Source organism: Bombina bombina, chromosome 2 (genome assembly GCF_027579735.1).
Source record: "Bombina bombina isolate aBomBom1 chromosome 2, aBomBom1.pri, whole genome shotgun sequence".
Classification (NCBI taxonomy): Eukaryota; Metazoa; Chordata; class Amphibia; order Anura; family Bombinatoridae; genus Bombina; species Bombina bombina.
This window is the reverse complement of record NC_069500.1, coordinates 159,968,729-159,992,720: the sequence shown is the minus strand read 5'-3', so window position 1 is coordinate 159,992,720 and position 23,992 is coordinate 159,968,729. Positions and strand designations below refer to the sequence as shown.

At 42.1% G+C, this 23,992-nt stretch overlaps 1 protein-coding gene across 1 annotated transcript in view; it reads right to left on the bottom strand.

Moving 5' to 3' along the window:
* Nucleotides 1–23,992, bottom strand: part of IPO11 (importin 11) — a 950,863-nt gene that overhangs the window by 660,616 nt on the left and 266,255 nt on the right. The window contains exon 7 of the mRNA XM_053701321.1: nt 3,029–3,087. Within this exon, the coding sequence (XP_053557296.1) occupies nt 3,029–3,087 (59 nt within the window). The remainder of the gene's footprint in view (nt 1–3,028; nt 3,088–23,992) is intronic.

Genomic DNA, 23,992 nt, shown 5'->3' with positions numbered 1-23,992 from the left:
CACAACACTTTTGTAAAACACACACAGACCACACACCCTCTCATGCTACACACACACACACACACACACACACACCCTCTCACACAACACACACACCCTCTCACACAACACACCCACACCCTCTCATACAACACACATACACTTTTGTAAAACACACACAGACCACACACCACACACCCTCTCACACAACACACACACACACACCACACACCCTCTCACACAACACACACACACACACCACACACCCTCTCACACAACACACACACACACACACACACCCTCTCACACAACACACACACACACCCTCTCACACAACACACACACACACCCTCTCACACAACACACACACACACCCTCTCACACAACACACACCACACACCCTCTCACACAACACACACCACACACCCTCTCACACAACACACACCACACACCCTCACCCTCTCACACAACACACACCCTCTCATACAACACACACACACACCCTCTCACACAACACACACACACACCCTCTCACACAACACACACACACACCCTCTCACACAACACACACACACACCCTCTCACACAACACACACCACACACCCTCTCATACAACACACACACACACCCTCTCACACAACACACACACACACCCTCTCACACAACACACACACACACCCTCTCACACAACACACACACACACACCCTCTCACACAACACACACACACACCCTCTCACACAACACACACACACACCCTCTCACACAACACACACACACACCCTCTCACACAACACACACCACACACCCTCTCATACAACACACACATACACCCTCTCACACAACACACACACACACCCTCTAATACAACACACACAACACACCCTCTCATACAACACACACACCCTACACCCTCTCATACAACACACACGCACCACACTCTCATACAACCCCCCCCCAACACCCTCTCATACAACACACACGCACCACACACCCTCTCATACAACACACACACACCCTCTCATACAACACACAAACACAACACACACCCTCTCATACAACACACACACACACACACACACCCTCTCATACAACACACACACACCACACACCCTCTCATACAACACACACACCCTACACCCTCTCATACAACACACACGCACCACCCTCTCATACAACACACACGCACCACACACCCTCTCATACAACACACACACACCCTCTCATACAACACACAAACACAACACACACCCTCTCATACAACACACACACACACCACACACCCTCTCATACAACACACACACACACCCTCTCATACAACACACACACACACCACACACCCTCTCATACAACACACACACTCCACACACCCTCTCATACAACACACACCACACACCCTCTCAATACAACACACACACACACACCACACACCCTCTCATACAACACACACACACACCACACACCCTCTCATACAACACACACACACACCACACACCCTCTCATACAACACACACACACCACACATCCTCTCATACAACACACACACCACACATCCTCTCATACAACACACACACCACACATCCTCTCATACAACACACACACACACTCCACACACCCTCTCATACAACACACACACACCACACACCCTCTCATGCAACACACACACACCATACACCCTCTCATACAACACACACACCACACACCCTCTCATACAACACACACACCCTCTCATACAACACACACATACACACCACACACCCTCTCATACAACACACACACACACCACACACCCTCTCATACAACACACACACACACCACACACCCTCTCATACAAAACACACACACCACACACCCTCTCATACAACACACACACACCCTCTCATACAACACACACACACCACACACCCTCTCATACAACACACCCTCTAATACAACACACACACACCCTCTCATACAACACACACACACACACACCACACACCCTCTCATACAACACACACGCACCACACACCCTCTCATACAACACACACGCCATACACCCTCTCATACAACACACACACACCACACACCCTCTCATACAACACACACACACCACACACCCTCTCATACAACACACACACACCACACACCCTCTCATACAACACACACACACCACGCACCACACACCCTCTCATACAGCACACACACCACGCACCCTCTCATACAACACACACCCTCTCATACAACACACACACACCACACACCCTCACATACAACACACACACACCACACACCCTCTCATACAACACACACACCCTCTCATACAACACACACACCACACACCCTCTCATACAACACACACACCACACACCCTCTCATACAACACACACACACACACACCCTCTCATACACACACTCATACAACACACACACACACACCCTCTCATACAACACACACACCACACACCATCTCATACAACACACACACACCACACACCATCTCATACAACACACACACCATCTCATACAACACACACACACCACACAACCTCTCATACAACACACACACCACACACACCCTCACATACAACACACACCATACACCCTCTCATACCACACACCCTCTCATACAACACACACACACCCTCTCATACAACACACACACACCACACACCCTCTCATACAACACACACACACCACACACTCTCTCATACAACACACGCACACCAAACACACTCATATAATACACACAAATCATGACCCAGTAAACTTGGTAATGCGACCCAGTAATGGGTCCCGACCCGTGGTTTGAAGAACCCTGCTATAGACACTCTCAATTGAAGATGAAAGGTCAACAAAAGACCACAGGAGAATTCTGACTTCAGGAAGTTTTTACATCAACTTGTGTTACTATTTATGCAAATAGTGCCACAGGAAATAAAGTTAGGGAAGAAGACATCAAATAATTGAACTGATTAAGAATAATACTTTACTGAAACTTATGTTTAAAAATGCTGTACATAAATCAAAAGTACTTAAGAAAACCAGAGATGATATCAAAACTTCTCTTACCATAACTCCATCATTTTGATGAGGTTCCAAGAAACCATGAACAGTCAGTTTCCTGAGCACTAAAAAAAAAAAAAAAAAACAAGCTTTTAACATTGGACAAATAAATATAAATTGTCCATTAATATCTGCAGAAATTATTTTAGGTAAGGCAGCTTTTGTATTTGTTGTTTTGTTTTTTTATGTAATTTAAATTTATCAACATTTCCATGAGTAAGTTTATAAAACAAAAGCAGGGTTAATAGGTGTTCCATCATTCCTAAAGTATATTAAAGAAACATACTAACGGCAGTTAGTATGAGTACTTTGTAATAAAAAACAGAATACAAGATCAACAAGAACTATAGCTGTTGTCTTCATTTTATTTGACACATACAATTATAGTTTGGGAAGCATTCTAAACACAAAGCATTGACTGATTTAGCACACAGAGAGCAAAGCATATGTAAACCATAAATACCTGTGACTTAAAAGGGACATTATACACTAGATTTTATGCATAAATGTTTTGTATATGATCCATTTATATAGCCTATACAGTTTTTTTTTCTTATTATTATTATTTTTTAAATGTATAGTTTTGCTTATGTTTAAATAACATTGAGCTGATTTACAGACTCCTAACCAAGCCCCAAAGGTTTGGAGAATACAGATGTATACCTACTCCAGCTTGTTCCTGTGTGTGTAAAGAGTCTTCATATGCAGTGGAAGGGGGAGGGGGAGTGTGTGCAATTTCAATTTTCAGTGGGTGTTCCAGCTAACCTTTTTAACAGTGTTAAACTGGGAGCTTCTAAATAAATGTTTAAACAGTTTTATACTGGATTTTTAGATCAGTATCTGTGCATATTATTCTTTATAGTAGTGTCTATTACATGCAGTTATATGACAATGAGTGTATACTGTCCCTTTAATGGGATAGTCTACTCCAGAATTTGTATTGTTAACAAAGATAGATAATCCTTTTATTACCCATTCCCCAGTTTTGCACAACCAACATGGTTATATTAATACACTTTTTACCTTGTATCTAAGCCTCTGCAGACGGCCACCTTATTTCAGTTCTTTTGACAGACTTGCATTTTAACCAATCAGTGCTGACTCATAGGTAAAACCATGAGACTGAGCACAATGTTATCAATATGGCAAACATGAACTAGCGCTGTATAGCTGTGAAAAACTCTCCAAATGCACTGAGATAACAAACGGCCTTTAAAGATTTAGAAATTAGCATGACTCTACCTAGCTTAGCTTTCAACAAATAATACCAAAAGAACAAAGCAAATGTGATGATAAAAGTACATTTAAAAGTTGTATAAAATGGCATGCCACATCTAAATTATGAAAGTTTAATTTTGACGAGACTGTCCCTTTAAGGGCTGCTATTAAAAAAAGGCCCTCCTAACATCATGCAGCCCTAATTTAACGATCTATATCGATCAAGCTGTTAAAAAAACTTTTCCAAATGTCCTTTTATCACATTTTTCACAGTTTTTTTATAAATATGAGAGTGCAGTTCCCTTCCGTGTTTTGTGTATATATATATATATATATATATATATATATACACTTTCTGAGGCACCAGCTCATTTTGAGCATGTGTGATTGGTTGATGGCTGTCATATGATACACATATTATTCTGCATTACAATCCACTCAGGCTGTTTCAGATAGAATTGCGGTCCTTGGTCGATGATAGAGTTCACTTTGGTCACATCGATTTAGATACTGCACACTATTTATTCCATCACCTGCCAAAGACCCATAAAAGCCTTGAAAATGTTAAAGGCAGACCTATCATTTCGGCATTGGCTCTTTATTAGAGCCTTTGTCTGAATGGTTGGACAACATATTGCAGAAATTTGTTATCAATATGCCCTCTTACATACGTGACACTACACACATTCTGATCCTCTTGGAGCATGTGACCTGGGATGAACAATGTAGTTGGTTGACAGTGGATGTTATATCCCTATATTCAAGCATCCCACATGAAAAAGGGTTGCATGCTCTTCAAGATTGCTTAGAGATGTATAGTGGGTTGAGCTTCCAAGAGATCCAATATATATTGAGAGTCACAAATTTTCTTCTCAATCATAATTTTTCTTTGAGGGGGATTACTATCTACAGAGACGGGGAACGGCCATGGACGCAAATTTTGCGCATTCATATGCAAATATTTTCATGAGCTGGATTGAGCATTCCTTTGTCTTTGCGTATAGTAACCCTCATCAGGATAATATTCGCTGTTTTCGCAGATTCATTGATGACCTCATTTTTGTTCGCAGGTCTTCAATGGAAGATGCAAAGGACTTTGTGGACCTACTCAACAAGAGTGATTTTGGAGTTAGGTTTACCTATGAATGGCATCAGCTTAGTACCAATTTTTTGGACCTTACTCTAACAGGGTCAGTACTTACCAACAAGATTACTAGTTGCAATAATCACAAACCTATATCCGGTAACTCTATTCTACATGCTAAGGCCTAGATTTGGAGTTCGGCGGTAGCCGTCAAAACCAGCATTAGAGGCTCCTAACGCTGGTTTTGGCCGCCCGCTGGTATTTAGAGTCGTTTCTGAAGTGAGCGTTAGAGCTCTAACGACAAAATTCCAGCCGCCTGAAAATAGCAGGAGTTAAGAGCTTTCTGGCTAACGCCGGTTCATAAAGCTCTTAACTACTGTACCCTAAAGTACACTAACACCCATAAACTACCTATGTACCCCTAAACCGAGGTCCCCCCACATCGCCGCCACTCTATTTAAATTTTTAACCCCTAATCTGCCGACCGCCACCTACGTTATACTTATGTACCCCTAATCTGCTGCCCCTAACCCCGCCGACCCCTATATTATATTTCTTAACCCCTAACTTGCCCCCCACAACGTCGCCGCAAGCTACTTAAAATAATTAACCCCTAATCTTCCGACCGCAAATCGCCGCCACCTACGTTATCCCTATGTACCCCTAATCTGCTACCCCTAACATCGCCGACCCCTATATTATATTTATTAACCCCTAATCTGCCCCCCTCAACGTCGCCGACACCTGCCTACACTTATTAACCCCTAATCTGCCGAGCGGACCTGAGCGCTACTATAATAAAGTTATGAACCCCTAACCCGCCTCACTAACCCTATCATAAATAGTATTAACCCCTAATCTGCCCTCCCTAACATCGCCGACACCTAACTTCAATTATTAACCCCTAATCTGACGACCGGAGCTCACCGCTATTCTAATAAATGTATTAACCCCTAAAGCTAAGTCTAACCCTAACACTAACACCCCCCTAAGTTAAATATAATTTTTATCTAACGAAATAAATTAACTCTTATTAAATAAATGATTCCTATTTAAAGCTAAATACTTACCTGTAAAATAAATCCTAATATAGCTACAATATAAATTATAATTATATTATAGCTATTTTAGGATTAATATTTATTTTACAGGTAACTTTGTAATTATTTTAACCAGGTACAATAGCTATTAAATAGTTAAGAACTATTTAATAGTTACCTAGTTAAAATAATAACAAATTTACCTGTAAAATAAATCCTAACCTAAGTTATAATTAAACCTAACACTACCCTATCAATAAAATAATTAAATAAACTACCTACAATTACCTACAATTAACCTAACACTACACTATCAATAAATTAATTAAATACAATTCCTACAAAGAAATACAATTAAATAAACTAGCTAAAGTACAAAAAATAAAAAAGATCTAAGTTACAGAAAATAAAAAAATATTTACAAACATAATAAAAATATTACAACAATTTTAAACTAATTACACCTACTCTAATCCCCCTAATAAAATAACAAAGCCCCCCAAAATAAAAAATTCCCTACCCTATTCTAAATTAAAAAAGTTACAAGCTCTTTTACCTTACCAGCCCTGAACAGGGCCCTTTGCGGGGCATGCCCCAAGAATTTCAGCTCTTTTGCCTGTAAAAAAAACACATACAATACCCCCCCCCCAACATTACAACCCACCACCCACATACCCCTAATCTAACCCAAACCCCCCTTAAATAAACCTAACACTAAGCCCCTGAAGATCTTCCTACCTTGTCTTCACCATACCAGGTTCACCGATCCGTCCTGAAGAGCTCCTCCGATGTCCTGATCCAAGCCCAAGCGGGGGCTGAAGAGGTCCATGATCCGGTCAAAGTCTTCATCCAAGCGGGGCAGAAGAGGATCTTCCATCCGATTGAAGTCATCATCCAGGCGGCATCTTCGATCTTCTTCCATCCGGAGCGAAGCGGCAGGATCCTGAAGACATCCAGCGCGGAACATCCATCCGGACCGACGACTGAACGACGAATGACTGTTCCTTTAAGGGACGTCATCCAAGATGGCGTCCCTCGAATTCCGATTGGCTGATAGGATTCTATCAGCCAATCGGAATTAAGGTAGGAATTTTCTGATTGGCTGATGGAATCAGCCAATCAGAATCAAGTTCAATCCGATTGGCTGATCCAATCAGCCAATCAGATTGAGCTCGCATTCTATTGGCTGTTCCGATCAGCCAATAGAATGCGAGCTCAATCTGATTGGCTGATTGGATCGGCCAATCGGATTGAACTTGATTCTGATTGGCTGATTCCATCAGCCAATCAGAAAATTCCTACCTTAATTCCGATTGGCTGATAGAATCCTATCAGCCAATCAGAATTCGAGGGACGCCATCTTGGATGACGTCCCTTAAAGGAACAGTCATTCGTCGTTCAGTCGTCGGTCCGGATGGATGTTCCGCGCTGGATGTCTTCAGGATCCTGCCGCTTCGCTCCGGATGGAAGAAGATCGAAGATGCCGCCTGGATGATGACTTCAATCGGATGGAAGATCCTCTTCTGCCCCGCTTGGATGAAGACTTTGACCGGATCATGGACCTCTTCAGCCCCCGCTTGGGCTTGGATCAGGACATCGGAGGAGCTCTTCAGGACGGATCGGTGAACCTGGTATGGTGAAGACAAGGTAGGAAGATCTTCAGGGGCTTAGTGTTAGGTTTATTTAAGGGGGGTTTGGGTTAGATTAGGGGTATGTGGGTGGTGGGTTGTAATGTTGGGGGGGGGTATTGTATGTGTTTTTTTTACAGGCAAAAGAGCTGAAATTCTTGGGGCATGCCCCGCAAAGGGCCCTGTTCAGGGCTGGTAAGGTAAAAGAGCTTGTAACTTTTTTAATTTAGAATAGGGTAGGGAATTTTTTATTTTGGGGGGCTTTGTTATTTTATTAGGGGGCTTAGAGTAGGTGTAATTAGTTTAAAATTGCTGTAATATTTTTATTATGTATGTAAATATTTTTTTATTTTCTGTAACTTAGATCTTTTTTATTTTTTGTACTTTAGCTAGTTTATTTAATTGTATTTCTTTGTAGGAATTGTATTTAATTAATTTATTGATAGTGTAGTGTTAGGTTAATTGTAGGTAATTGTAGGTAGTTTATTTAATTATTTTATTGATAGGGTAGTGTTAGGTTTAATTATAACTTAGGTTAGGATTTATTTTACAGGTAAATTTGTTATTATTTTAACTAGGTAACTATTAAATAGTTCTTAACTATTTAATAGCTATTGTACCTGGTTAAAATAATTACAAAGTTACCTGTAAAATAAATATTAATCCTAAAATAGCTATAATATAATTATAATTTATATTGTAGCTATATTAGGATTTATTTTACAGGTAAGTATTTAGCTTTAAATAGGAATCATTTATTTAATAAGAGTTAATTTATTTCGTTAGATAAAAATTATATTTAACTTAGGGGGGTGTTAGTGTTAGGGTTAGACTTAGCTTTAGGGGTTAATACATTTATTAGAATAGCGGTGAGCTCCGGTCGTCAGATTAGGGGTTAATAATTGAAGTTAGGTGTCGGCGATGTTAGGGAGGGCAGATTAGGGGTTAATACTATTTATGATAGGGTTAGTGAGGCGGATTAGGGGTTAATAACTTTATTATAGTAGCGCTCAGGTCCGCTCGGCAGATTAGGGGTTAATAAGTGTAGGCAGGTGTCGGCGACGTTGAGGGGGGCAGATTAGGGGTTAATAAATATAATATAGGGGTCGGCGATGTTAGGGGTAGCAGATTAGGGGTACATAGGGATAACGTAGGTTGCGGCGGTTTACGGAGCGGCAGATTAGGGGTTTAAAAAAATATGCAGGGGTCAGCGATAGCGGGGGCGGCAGATTAGGGGTTAATAAGTGTAAGGCTAGGGGTGTTTAGACTCGGGGTACATGTTAGAGTGTTAGGTGCAGACGTAGGAAGTGTTTCCCCATAGGAAACAATGGGGCTGCGTTAGGAGCTGAACGCTGCTTTTTTGCAGGTGTTAGGTTTTTTTTCAGCTCAAACAGCCCCATTGTTTCCTATGGGGGAATCGTGCACGAGCACGTTTTTGAGGCCGGCCGCGTCCGTAAGCAACTCTGGTATCGAGAGTTGCATTTGCGGTAAAAATGCTCTACGCTCCTTTTTTGGAGCCTAACGCAGCATTTGTTTGAACTCTCGATACCAGAGTTAAATTTATGGTGCGGCCAGAAAAAAGCCTGCGGAGCGTTAGCAGCCCTTTTACCGCCGAACTCCAAATCTAGGCCTAAGAGTGCACATTCTAGTCATGTGTTTAAAAAAAAACAGCCTCCGAAGAAGCAAAAGTGTCAAATTTGTAAAATTTTGAAAAGGTGTGAAGCGAAGACCAAGTCGCAGCCTTGCAAATCTGTTCAACAGAGGCCTCATTTTTAAAGGCCCAAGTGGAAGCCACAGCTCTAGTAGAATGAGCTGTAATCCTTTCAGGGGGCTGCTGTCCAGCAGTCTCATAGGCTAAGCGTATTATGCTCCGAAGCCAAAAGGAGAGAGAGGTTGCCGAAGCTTTTTGACCTCTCCTCTGTCCAGAGTAAACGACAAACAGGGCAGATGTTTGACGAAAATCTTTAGTAGCCTGTAAGTAAAACTTCAAAGCACGGACTACGTCCAGATTATGCAAAAGACGTTCCTTCTTTGAAGAAGGATTAGGACACAATGATGGAACAACAATCTCTTGCTTGATATTCCTGTTAGAAACCACCTTAGGTAAAAACCCAGGTTTGGTACGCAGAACTACCTTGTCTGAATGAAAAATCAGATAAGGAGAATCACAATGTAAGGCAGATAACTCAGAAACTCTTCGTGCCGAGGAAATAGCCATCAAAAACAGAACTTTCCAAGATAAAAGTTTAATATCAATGGAATGAAGGGGTTCAAACGGAACTCCCTGAAGAACTTTAAGAACCAAGTTTAAGCTCCACGGGGGAGCAACAGTTTTAAAACACAGGCTTAATCCTAACCAAAGCCTGACAAAATGCCTGGACGTCTGGAACTTCTGCCAGACGCTTGTGCAAAAGAATATATAGAGCAGAGATCTGTCCTTTTAAAGAACTAGCTGATAAGCCTTTGTCCAAACCCTCTTGGAGAAAGGACAATATCCTAGGAATCCTAACCTTACTCCATGAATAACTCTTGGATTCACACCAATAAAGATATTTACGCCATATCTTATGGTAGATTTTCCTGGTGACAGGCTTCCGAGCCTGTATTAAGGTATCAATGACTGACTCGGAGAAGCCACGCCTTGATAGAATCAAGCGTTCAATCTCCATGCAGTCAGTCTCAGAGAAATTAGATTTGGATGATTGAAAGGACCTTGTATTAGAAGGTCCTGCCTCAGAGGCAGAGTCCATGATGGAAGAGATGACATGTCCACTAGGTCTGCATACCAGGTCCTGCGTGGCCACGCAGGCGCTATCAGAATCACCGATGCTCTCTCCTGTTTGATTTTGGCAATCAGTCGAGGGAGCAGAGGAAACGGTGGAAACACATAGGCCAGGTTGAAGAACCAAGGAGCTGCTAGAGCATCTATCAGCGTTGCTCCCGGGTCCCTGGACCTGGATCCGTAACAAGGAAGCTTGGCGTTCTGGCGAGACGCCATGAGATCCAGTTCTGGTTTGCCCCAACGATGGACCAGTTGAGCAAACACCTCCGGATGGAGTTCCCACTCCCCCGGATGAAAAGTCTGACGACTTAGAAAATCCGCCTCCCAGTTCTCTACGCCTGGGATGTGGATCGCTGACAGGTGGCAAGAGTGAGACTCTGCCCAGCGAATTATCTTTGAGACTTCTGACATTGCTAGGGAACTCCTGGTTCCCCCTTGATGGTTGATGTAAGCCACAGTCGTGATGTTGTCCGACTGAAATCTGATGAACCTCAGTGTTGCTAACTGAGGCCAAGCTAGAAGAGCCTTGAATATTGCTCTTAACTCCAGAATATTTATTGGGAGGAGTTTCTCCTCCTGAGTCCACGATCCCTGAGCCTTCAGGGAGTTCCAGACTGCGCCCCAACCTAGAAGGCTGGCATCTGTTGTTACAATCGTCCAATCTGGCCTGCGAAAGGTACCCTTGGACAGATGGACCCGAGAAAGCCACCAGAGAAGAGAATCTCTGGTCTCTTGATCCAGATTTAGTAGAGGGGACAAATCTGAGTAATCCCCATTCCACTGACTTAGCATGCATAATGCAGCGGTCTGAGATGCAGGCGCGCAAATGGCACTATGTCCATTGCCGCTACTATTAAGCCGATTACTTCCATGCACTGAGCCACTGACGGGCGTGGAATGGAATGAAGGACACGGCAAGCATTTAGAAGTTTTGATAGCCTGGACTCCGTCAGGTAAATTTTCATCTCTACAGAATCTATAAGAGTCCCTAGGAAGGAGACTCTTGTGAGTGGTGATAGAGAACTCTTTTCCACGTTCACTTTCCACCCATGCGACCTCAGAAATGCCAGAACTATCTCTGTATGAGACTTGGCAATTTGAAAGCTTGACGCCTGTATCAGGATGTCATCTAGATACGGAGCCACCGCTATGCCTCGCGGTCTTAGAACCGCCAGAAGTGAGCCCAGAACCTTTGTAAAAATTCTCGGGGCAGTGGCCAACCCGAAGGGAAGAGCTACAAATTGGTAATGCCTGTCTAGAAAGGCAAACCTTAGGAACCAATGATGATCTTTGTGAATCGGTATGTGAAGGTAGGCATCCTTTAGGTCCACTGTGGTCATGTACTGACCCTCTTGGATCATGGGTAGGATGGTCCGAATAGTTTCCATTTTGAATGATGGAACTCTGAGGAATTTGTTTAAGATCTTTAGATCCAAGATTGGTCTGAAGGTTCCCTCTTTCTTGGGAACCACAAACAGATTTGAATAAAATCCCTGTCCTTGTTCCGTCCGCGGAACTGGATGGATCACTCCCATTACTAGGAGGTCTTGCACACAGCTTAGGAATGCCTCTTTCTTTATCTGGTTTGCTGATAACCTTGAAAGATGAAATCTCCCTTGTGGAGGAGAAGCTTTGAAGTCCAGAAGATATCCCTGAGATATGATCTCCAAAGCCCAGGGATCCTGAACATCTCTTGCCCACGCCTGGGCGAAGAGAGAAAGTCTGCCCCCCACTAGATCTGTTTCCGGATAGGGGGCCGTTCCTTCATGCTGTCTTGGGGGCAGCAGCAGGCTTTCTGGCCTGCTTGCCCTTGTTCCAGGACTGGTTAGGTTTCCAGGCTTGTCTGGAATGAGCAACAGTTCCCTCTTGTTTTGAAGCGGAGGAAGTTGATGCTGCTCCTGCCTTGAAATTTCGAAAGGCACGAAAATTAGACTGTTTGGCCTTTGATTTGGCCCTGTCCTGAGGAAGGGTATGACCCTTGCCTCCAGTAATGTCAGCAATAATTTCCTTCAAGCCAGGCCCGAATAAGGTCTGCCCCTTGAAAGGAATGTTGAGTAATTTAGACTTTGAAGTCACGTCAGCTGACCAGGATTTAAGCCATAGCGCCTACGTCCCTGGATGGCGAATCCGGAATTCTTAGCCGTTAGTTTAGTCAAATGAACAATGGCATCAGAAACAAATGAGTTAGCTAGCTTAAGCGTTCTAAGCTTGTCAATAATTTCATTCAACGGAGCTGTCTGGATGACCTCTTCCAGGGCCTCAAACCAGAATGCCGCTGCAGCAGTGACAGGCGCAATGCATGCAAGGGGCTGTAAAATAAAACCTTGTTGAATAAACATTTTCTTAAGGTAACCCTCTAATTTTTTATCCATTGGGTCTGAAAAAGCATAACTGTCCTCAACCGGGATAGTGGTACGCTTTGCTAAAGTAGAAACTGCTCCCTCCACCTTAGGGACCTCTGCCATAAGTCCCGTGTAGTGGCGTCTATTGGAAACATTTTTCTAAATATAGGAGGTGGGGAAAAGGGCACACCGGGTGTATCCCACTCCTTGCTAATAATTTCTGTAAGCCTTTTAGGTATAGGGAAAAACGTCAGTACACACCGGCACCGCATAGTATCTATCCAGCCTACACAATTTCTCAGGAATTGCAACTGTGTTACAGTCATTCAGAGCAGCTAATACCTCCCCAAGCAATACACAGAGGTTCTCAAGCTTAAATTTAAAATTAGAAATCTCTGAATCAGGTTTCCCCGAGTCAGAGATGTCACCCACAGACTGAAGCTCTCCGTCCTCATGTTCTGCATACTGTGACGCAGTATCAGACATGGCTCTAACAGCATTTGCGCGCTCTGTATCTCTCCTAACCCCAGAGCTATCGCACTTGCCTCTTAATTCAGACAATCTAGATAATACCTCTGACAGGGTATTATTCATGATTGCAGCCATGTCCTGCAAGGTAATCGCTATGGGCGTCCCTGATGTAATTGGCGCCATATTAGCGTGCGTCCCCGGAGCGGGAGGCGAAGGGTCTGACACGTGGGGAGAGTTAGTCGGCATAACTTCCCCCTCGACAGAACCCTCTGGTGATAATTCTTTTATAGATAAAGACTGATCTTTACTGTTTAAGGTGAAATCAATACATTTAGTACACATTCTCCTATGGGGCTCCATCATGGCTTTCAAACATAATGAACAAGTAGGTTCCTCTGTGTCAGACATGTTTAAACAGACTAGCAATGAGACTAGCAAGCTTGGAAAACACTTTAAAACAAGTTTACAAGCAATATAAAAAACGTTACTGCGCCTTTAAGAAACACAAATTTTCCCAAATTTTGAAATAACAGTGAAAAAATGCAGTTACACTAACGAAATTTTTACAGTGTATGTAATAAGTTAGCAGAGCATTGCACCCACTTGCAAATGGATGATTAACCCCTTAATACCAAAAACGGAATAACAAATGACAAAAATGTTTTTTAAACAGTCACAACAACTGCCACAGCTCTACTGTGGCTTTTTACCTCCCTCAATACGATTTTTGAAGCCTTTTGAGCCCTTCAGAGAAGTCCTGGATCATGCAGGAAGAAGCTGGATGTCTGTGTCTAATTTTTGCTGTGCAAAAAAACGCCAAAATAGGCCCCTCCCACTCATATTACAACAGTGGGAAGCCTCAGGGAACTGTTTCTAGGCAAAATTCAAGCCAGCCAAGTGGAAAAAACTAGGCCCCAATAAGTTTTATCACCAAACATATGTAAAAAAAGATTAAACATGCCAGCAAACGTTTTAAAATACACTTTTATAAGAGTATGTATCTCTATTAATAAGCCTGATACCAGTCGCTATCACTTCATTTAAGGCTTTACTTACATTACTTCGGTATCAGCAGCATTTTCTAGCAAATTCCATTCCCTAGAAAAATATTTTAACAGCACATACCTTATTGCAGGAAAACCTGCACGCTATTCCCCCTCTGAAGTTACCTCACTCCTCAGAATATGTGAGAACAGCAAAGGATCTTAGTTACTTCTGCTAAGATCATAGAAAACACAGACAGATTCTTCTTCTAAATACTGCCTGAGATAAACAGTACACTCTGGTACCATTTAAAAATAACAAACTTTTGATTGAAGAAATAAACTAAGTATAAAACACCACAGTCCTCTTACGACCTCCATCTTAGTTGAGAGTTGACTGGATATGGCAGTGAGGGGAGGAGCTATATAGCAGCTCTGCTGTGGGTGATCCTCTTGCAACTTCCTGTTGGGAAGGAGAATATCCCACAAGTAATGGATGATCCGTGGACTGGATACACTTAACAAGAGAAAGTACTTCCCTTTATTGTATGGAGATAAATCTTTTAAGAAAGTGGTGGACATCGGCTGTAGGTGTACTTTTTCCAAAAATCTCACTTTGGGGAACCTACTTATCTCTAGCCAACTTCCACCGATAACCCCCTCCAGTTCTTGGCTCAGCTCTCATGGCACCTTTAGATGCGGCAGCAATAGGTGTAAATCATGTGAATTCCTTATTGTAAGGCAATGACTTTTATTCATGTGTCACGGGACAATGCTTTACAGTTAATGGATGTATTAACTGTTTAACTGCATATGTGATATACCTCATTGAATACACTCAACACCATTTGCAATATGTGGGTATGACCACAAGGAGTGTAAGAACACATATACAAGAGCATCTGGGGTATATCACAAATACAAACGTTGCTCCGCTCTGTCCATACACTTTTTGGACATACACAACAAGTGTGTTGACAATTTCAGGTGGAGAGCAATTGAAAAGGTAGGACGTCCTAAAAGAGGTGGTGACAGAGAATACCTCCTGTCTCAAGACCCAGATACCTCTGGGTTTCAACTCAGAGTATGTTATCAATCATTGGAAATAACTCAAACTTTATATCCTTGGACTTGATGCCGATCTGTTCTTGTATCCATACAAACATTTACTTTCAAATGGTTTTTATCTACTTAAATCCTTTATACACCAACTCTTTGGGATATCTATATCGACTTATGTTATTTCAACCATAATTGTTACATATTTGGACCGCAGCTATCATAAATAACCACAAGGGTTTCTTGTGTATTGTATACTGTATAAATTAAATACACTTATTTTTTCACACATTGTATTAGCCTTTACTTGTTAATCGAGCGATGAATTTAAAATTAAATTATGTACTTGGTATTCTAACATATATCTTTGCTTATACACCTTTTGTGGAAGTAAACTTGTATATCTGCTTTTTGTAAACCATGTGTCACAACTTGACAAGTCATATAACTGTCTTGATATGCCATTAGACAAATGCTATACTTAACCATGACTTTATTATTGTTACACTTTCTGAAAAACAATTATAAATGTCTATTTTTCTATTGAATTTGGGTGATATTGTTCCTCTGTTATCACATTGATATATTTATCAGTGATTCTCCCTTCTCTGTATATTAACATTTAATGTATTATAATTTGTTTTGACACAGGTTTTTTTTTTTTTTTTTTTTTAAATTGTAGGAGGAGTTTTTCTTCCAATTTGCACTATCAAATGGAATTTTTTAATGTGGTTTTTAAGTTTACCTAACTGACAAGCTACTAGGTCTATAAATATGGCACAAGCCGAAACGCGTAAGAAAAGCCAGATCTGTGTCTCTGTATGCTTCACGCTTTCATTTAGTTATCGAATTACTACAACTTCTTTGTTACTTCAGTAAGGATTTGCAACTTTGTAACAACTTGTGCCTCTGGACTTACAACTATGGTTTGGTAACTTTCTGTTGCCATGTTTAACCACTCTCTTCACTGGCTTCGCTATCTCTACTTCACTTCATATCAGAATATCTACCTCCTCATGCTGTAAATAAAAGGTTCTCTATTATTCCAGACTTACCTGAGATAAACTATTAGATTTTCTTTTCAGAATTATCACAGATTGTTTGAGTCCGTTACTGACTGCCTCCGACGTCACGCTGTAGGAATTGAAACGGATCTTTGCGAGTGTGAGTAAAACTCCTCCGACTTTCAATTTTAAACAAGAACCGGAGTCTTTTGAGTCGATCTGAATTTCTCCTATGCATCTTGGTTCCAACTCATAAGGTATTGCTTTCTTTTCTTTTGTGAAACTTATAACCAACTGAGACATTGTCATTTAATCCTGTAAATTAATTTATTAACGCTTACCATTAATCTAAGTTCTTGGACCAATACTTCATTAAGTGTTTATTTCTGTCTGAAGCTAAACTGTGGGAGATCTTTTTGAGAAGTAATAAAAAAAACTTTCTTTCTCTGACTTCACTTAAGTATTCCAATACTTATTACAAAATACATATCTTCACTCTGTCTTCTGATAATACTCTCAAACCTATAGTGTTCATCCAAGACAGTGTGATACAAACATACTATTTCTTGGTATCTGCAGCTGAGTTCTGTAAAACCAATTTAAGCATTACAGATTCTGACCAGGGCCTGACAAAAGGATTGAACATCTGGCACAGATAATGCAGAAATCTGATCCTGGAGAAAAGACAAAATTCTAGGAATCCTGACCCTACTCTAAGAGTAGCCCTTAGATTCACACCGATACGTGATATTTACGCCATATCTTATCGTAAATCTTTCTAGTAACAGACTTGCGAGCCTGAATCATGGTCTCAATGACCGACTCAGAAAAAAACACGCTTAGACAACACTAAGCGTTCAATCTCCAAGCAGTCAGTTTCAGAGAAACAAGATTTGGATGAAGAAAAGGGCCCTGAATTAGAAAGTCCTTCCTCAAAGGTAGCCTCCAAGGCGGAAAAAATGACATCCTCAATACGTCTGCATACCAGGTCCTGCGAGGCCATGCAAGAGCTATTAGAATTACCGATGCTTTCTCCTGTTTGATATGACCAATGACTAGTGGAAGGAGCGCAAACGGAGGAAACAGGTATGCTAGACTGAAGACCCAATGTACCGCCAGAGCATCTATTAGGGCGGCATGAGGATCTCTTGACCTTGAACCGTACCTTGGAAGCTTGGCATTCTGCCGAGATGCCATCAGATCCAACTCCGGCATCCCCCATTTAAGGGTTAACCTGGAGAACACTTCCGGATGGAGTGCCCACTCCCCGGGATGAAAAGTTTGTCTGCTCAGAAAATCCGCTTCCCAGTTGTCCACCCCTGGAATGTGGATGACAGATAGACAACAATTGTGGGTTTCCGCCCACTGAATAATCCGAGCCACCTCCTTCATGGCTAAGGAACTCTGAGTTCCTCCCTGGTGGTTGAGGTAAGTCTTTGAGGTGATATTGTCCGACTGGAACCTGATAAACCAGGCTTAGGAAAACTGAGGCCACACTATCAGAGGATTGTAAATAGCTCTCAACTTCAAGATATTTATGGGGAGAGCAGACTCCTCCTGAGTCCATAGGCCCTGTGCCTTTAACAAGTCCCAGGCAGCTCCCCAGCCCAGCAGGCTGGCGTCCGTGGTTACAATGACCCAGGAAGGTCTCCGGAAGCATGTGCCTTGAGATAGATGCTCCTGAGAACACCACCACGGGAGAGAATCTCTCGCCGACTGATCTAGATCTATCCTCTGAGACAGATCCGAGTGATCCCCGTTCCATTGTCTGAGCATACATAGCTGTAGTGCTGTCAAATGTAATTGAGCAAAGGCAATGATGTCCATGAAAGCAACCATCAGACCAATTAAGCCTATAAATTGAGCCACTGATGGTCAAACAGTAGATTGAAGAGAGAGGCAAGAGGAGAGAATTTTGGATTTTCTTACCTCTTCATAGACAGGGAATCTATTATGGTACCTAAGGAAACCACCCTTGTATCTGGAACAAGGGAACTCTTTTCCAGATTCACTTTCCATCCATGGGAACATAGAAAAGACAACAAGATATCTGTATTAAAGTTTGCTTGTTGAAAAGATGGGGCCTGAACCAATATGTCATCCAGGTAAGGTGGCACTGCAATTCCCCAAGCCCTGGTCACTGCCAAGAGAGCCCCCAGGAACTTTGAGAAAATTCTGGGAGCTGTGGCAAGGCCAAACAGAAGAGCCACAAACTGAAAGTGTTTGTCTAGAAAGGCGAATCTCAGGTACTTGTGATGATCCCTGTGAATGGGAACACAGATACGCATCCTTCAGGTCTATGGTTGTCATAAACTGACCCTCTTGAACCAAGGGTAGGATGGACTGAATGGTCTCCATCTTGAAGGATGGTACCCTGAGAAACTTGTCTAGGTCTAAAATAGATTGGAATAGAATTCCCCATTGACAGAGGCAAAGAGAATGACTGGGGATAATGGGTCGTTGAGTGACACTTAACAGCTTTGCTGTGGTGCTCTTCGCCTCCTCCTGCTTGCCAGGAGTGATATTCCCAACAGTAATTGATGACGTTGTGGACTCACCATATCTTAGGAAAGAAAGAAATTTATGCTTACCTGATAAATTCCTTTTTTTTCTTGGTGGTAAAAGTCCACAAAATTCTAACTCGTGGGAATTCACTTTCTGGCCACCAGGAGGCGGCAGAGACACACCACAACAAAGCTTTAAAGGGACAGTCTACACAAAAATTGTTATTGTTTAAAACGATAGATAATGCCTTTACTACCTATTCCCCAGCTTTGCACAACCAACATTGTTAGATTAATATACTTTATAACATTTAAACCTCTAAATGTCTGCATGTTTCAAAGGCTCTATAGACAGCCTCTTAATTACATGCTTTTGTATTTGATTTCACAACAGGAGACTGCTAGTTAATGTGGGCCATATAGATAACAATGTGTTCACGCTCGAGAAGTTATTAAAGAGTTAGCACAACACAGTACTAATGCAAGTCAATAAACAATAAATAGTCACAGTCATGTTATGAGGGGGTTGTTAGAAGATGCTTAGATACAAGGTAATCACAGAGGTAAAAAGTATATTAATATAACTGTGTTGGTTGTGCAAAACTGGGTAATGGGTAATAAAGGGATTATCTATATTTTAAAACAATAAAAATTCTATTGTCCCTTTAAGTATATATCCAACATCCCTCTCTCTCCCTTTAGTTCTTTACCTTGTCAAAGGAGAAGACAAGGATTAAGGTGTTTATGATTTATTGAAGAGTTACAGGGATATTAATCCTACTTTTTCCCTCAATGGATAGTTCCAATAGAGGGAGTTAGGTGAGTACTGGCTGTGCAAAATAAATGTCCTTGTGGGAGTTCACATGTGGTTGCTGGAGTTTCTTTAGCCTCCTGTCTGGCCATGAAGATGTACTCCCTTCAGCATATCCTCTGCTGTTACATTACAGGATGGGCTTCCTACTACATTCTCAACTGCCTTCTGGGTAAGATTAGTGGAGTGGGCACACCTTTGGTAAGTACCTGTCTCTCCCACATAGCCCAGGCTGATGGCTGTAACATGATACAGGGGTTAGGAAATATAAGCAAATTTTAAACAGAAAAAAAAATCTACTGCTCATTTTAATTCACTGCATAGTAAAGTAACTGCTACTGCATGGTCTTATTATTATGCATTTGCCAATTAGGAAATTCTACTGTATTTAAAGGAACATAAAACCCAAACATTTTCTTACACGATTCAAAAAAAGAATACAATTTTTAAAAAGTTTCCAATTTAATTCTAGTATCAAATTTGCTTTGTTCACATGTTATTCTTTGTTGAAGATATACTTAGGTAGGTAGCGTGCACATGTCTGAAGCATGGCAGGAAATAGTGCTGCCATCTAGTGATCTTGCTAATGTTTAACATTGTTGCAAAACTGCTGTCATATAGTACTGCAGACACATGCACACTCCTCAGCTCACATACCTGCTTTTCAATAGAGAAAACCAAGAAAATTTGATCATTTGAAAGTTGTTTAAAATTGTGTGCTCTATGTGAATCATGAAGGAAAAAAACAAAATGTATGTTTACCTGATAAATGTATTTCTCTCGACATGGTGAGTCCACGAATCATCATCAATTACTGTTGGGAATATCACTACTGGCCAGCAGGAGGAGGCAAAGAGCACCACAGTTCCCTTCCAACAACCCCCCCCCCATCATTCGCCTGAAGGAAAGGAAAATAACACAAAGTTAAGAAAACAAAAACTGTCTGCAAAAACAGGGAGGGCCATAGACTCACCGTGTCAACAAATAAATAAATTTATCAGGTAAACATAAATTTTGTTTTCTTTCTTAAGACACGGTCAATCTGTGGATCATCATCAATTACTGTTGGGAATCAATACTCAAGCTAGAGGACACAGATAAGTGAGGGACAAGTCAGGTAACCTAAACAGAAGGCACCAACGCTTGAAGAACCTTTCTCCCAAAAGAAGCCTCAGCCAAAGCAAAAGTATAAAAGGTAGAAAAAGTATGCAGAGAGGACCAAGTTGCAGCCTTGCAAATCTGTTCCACAGAAGCTTCATTTTTAAAGGCCCAGGAAGAAGGAACAGCCCTCGTGGAATGAGCTGTGATTCTCTCAGGAGGTTGCTGTCCAGCAGTCCCATAGGCCAAACAAATAATATTCTTCAGCGAAAGTGAAGTAGCTGCAGCTTTCTGACCCTTGCGTTTCCCAGAGAAACAAACAAACAAAGCAGAAGACTGGCGAAAGCTCTTAGTTGCCAGCAAGTAGAATTTTAGTGCAATGCTCCTTATGAGAAGAAGGATCAGGACACAAAGAAGGAACAACGATTTCCTGATTAATATTCCTGTCCGAAACAACTTTAGGAAGGAAACCTAACTTAGTACGAAGAACCACCTTATCAGCATGAAAGATAAGATAAGGGGAATCACAGTACAGCGCCGAGATTTCCGAAACTCTCTGAGCAGAAGAAATAGCAACAAGAAACAAAACCTTCCAAGATAACCTCTTAATATCTAAGGAATGCAGAGGCTCAAACGGAGCCTGCTTTAAAACTTTAAGAACAAGGTTAAGACTCCATGGAGGAGTAACAGGTTTAAATACAGGCCTGATTCTGACCAAGGCCTGACAAAAAGATTGCACGTCTGGCACATCCGCCAGACGCTTATGCAACAAAATGGACAACTACTTGCTAACAAACCCTTAGATAAAATTAAGCGTTTAATCACCAAATAGTCAGCTTCAGAGAAGTGAGATTTGGATGAAGGAAGGAACCCTGAATTAGAAGGTCCTTCCTCAGAGGTAGTCTCCAAAGCGGAAGAGATGACATTTCCACTAGGTCTGCATACCAGATCCTGCAAGGCCACGCCAGTGCTATGAGAATCACCGACGCCCTCTCCTGCTTGATCCGAGAAATGACTCGTGGAAGGAGAGCGAAAGAAAAAAACAGATATGCTAGACCTCTTGACCTCTAACCATACCTCAGGAGTTTGGCTTTCTGTCGACATGCCATGAGATCCAGCTCTGGCCGCCCCCATTTGAGGATCACGCTGGAAAACACCTCCGGATGGAGTTTCCACTCCCCGGGATGAAAAGTCTGCCTGCTCAGAAAATCCGCTTCCCAATTATCCACTCCTGGAATGTGGCCATGACCACCTCTGTCATGGCCAAGGAACTTCGAGTTCCTCCCTGGTGGTTGATGTAAGCCACAAAAGTTATGTTGTCCGACTGGAACCTGATAAACCGGGTTAAGGCTAATTGAGGCCAGGCGAGCATTGAAGATCGCTCTAAGCTCTAGGATGTTTATGGGGAGACCTGACTCCTCTCAAGCCCATAGACCCTGAGCTTTCAACGAGTCCCAGACTGCTCCCCAGCCCAGCAGGATGGAATCCGTGGTCACAATCACCCAGGAAGGTCTGCGGAAGCAAGTTCCCTGGGAGAGGTGTTCCTGAGACAGCCACCACAGAAGAGAGTCCATTGTTGCCTGATCCAGATCTATTAGTTGAGACAGATCTGCATAGTCCCCATTCCTTTGTCTTAGCATGCATAACTTTAAAGCTCTGAGATGGAACCGAGTGAACGGGATGATATCCATGGAAGCTACAATCAGACCAATTAGAAGATAATTCTGACCTCTGTCAGAAATATCTTCATCAATAGGGAATCTATTATAGTCCCTAAAAACACTACCCTTGTAGCTGGAACCAGATAACTTTTTCCCAGATTCACCTTCCATCAGTATTAGCGAAGAAAGGAAAACAAGGTCTCTGTATGAGAGTTTTCTTGTTGAAAAGATGGCGCCTGAACCAGAATGTTGTCCAGATAGGGCGCCACTGCGATGCCCCGAGACCGGATAACTGCCAAAAGAGCCCCCAGAACCTTTGAGAAAATTCTGGGAGCTGTGGCAAGGCCAAATGGAAGAGCCACAAACTGACAGTGTTTGTCTAGAAAGGCGAATCTCAGAAATTTGTGATGATCCTTGTGAATGGGAACATGAAGGTACGCATCCTTTAGGTCTATGGTTGTCATGAACTGACCCTCTTGGACCAAGGGAAGAATGGTATAGTTTCCATCTTAAAGGATGGTACTCTGAGGAACATGTTTAGACATTTTAGGTATAAAATTGGTCTGTAAATTCCCTCTTTTTTGGGAACCACAAACAGATTGGAGCAGAATCCCAGACCCTGTTCCTACATTGGAACTGGAACTATCACTCCCAGGGCGGAAAGATACTGAACACAATTTAAGAACGCTTCTCTTTTTATCTGGTCTACAGATAATCTTGAAAGGAGGAACCTGCCCCTGGGAAGAAAAGTCTTGAATTCTAACTTGTACCCCTGGGATACAATGTCCACCGCCAGGGATCCGGGATATCTCATATCCAGGCTTGAGCGAATTGAGAAAGTCTGCCCCCTACTGGATCCAATCCCAGATCAGGGGCAGACCCTTCATGCTGACTTGGAATCAGCTGCGGGTTTCTTAGATTGCTTCCAAGGCGGCTTGGATTGTTCCTTTTTGGAAGAGGGAGGGGAAGGTTTACCTCTGAAGTTTCAAAAGGAACGAAAATTACTCTGATGTCCTTTCTGCATACTCCTCTTATCCTGTGGAAGAAAGGATCCCTTTCCACCTGTAATATCTAAAATTATTTCAGCCAAGCCAGGTCCAAACAAGTTCTTACCCTTGTAGGTGATCACCAAAAGCTTGGACTTAGATGAAACATCCGCAGACCAGGACAGCAAAACTGCGAGCTAGTACAGCAAAACCAGACATTTTTGCTCCCAACTTAATGACTTGTAAGGAAGCATCCGTGATAAAGGAATTGGCTAACTTAAGAGCCTTAATCCTGTCCT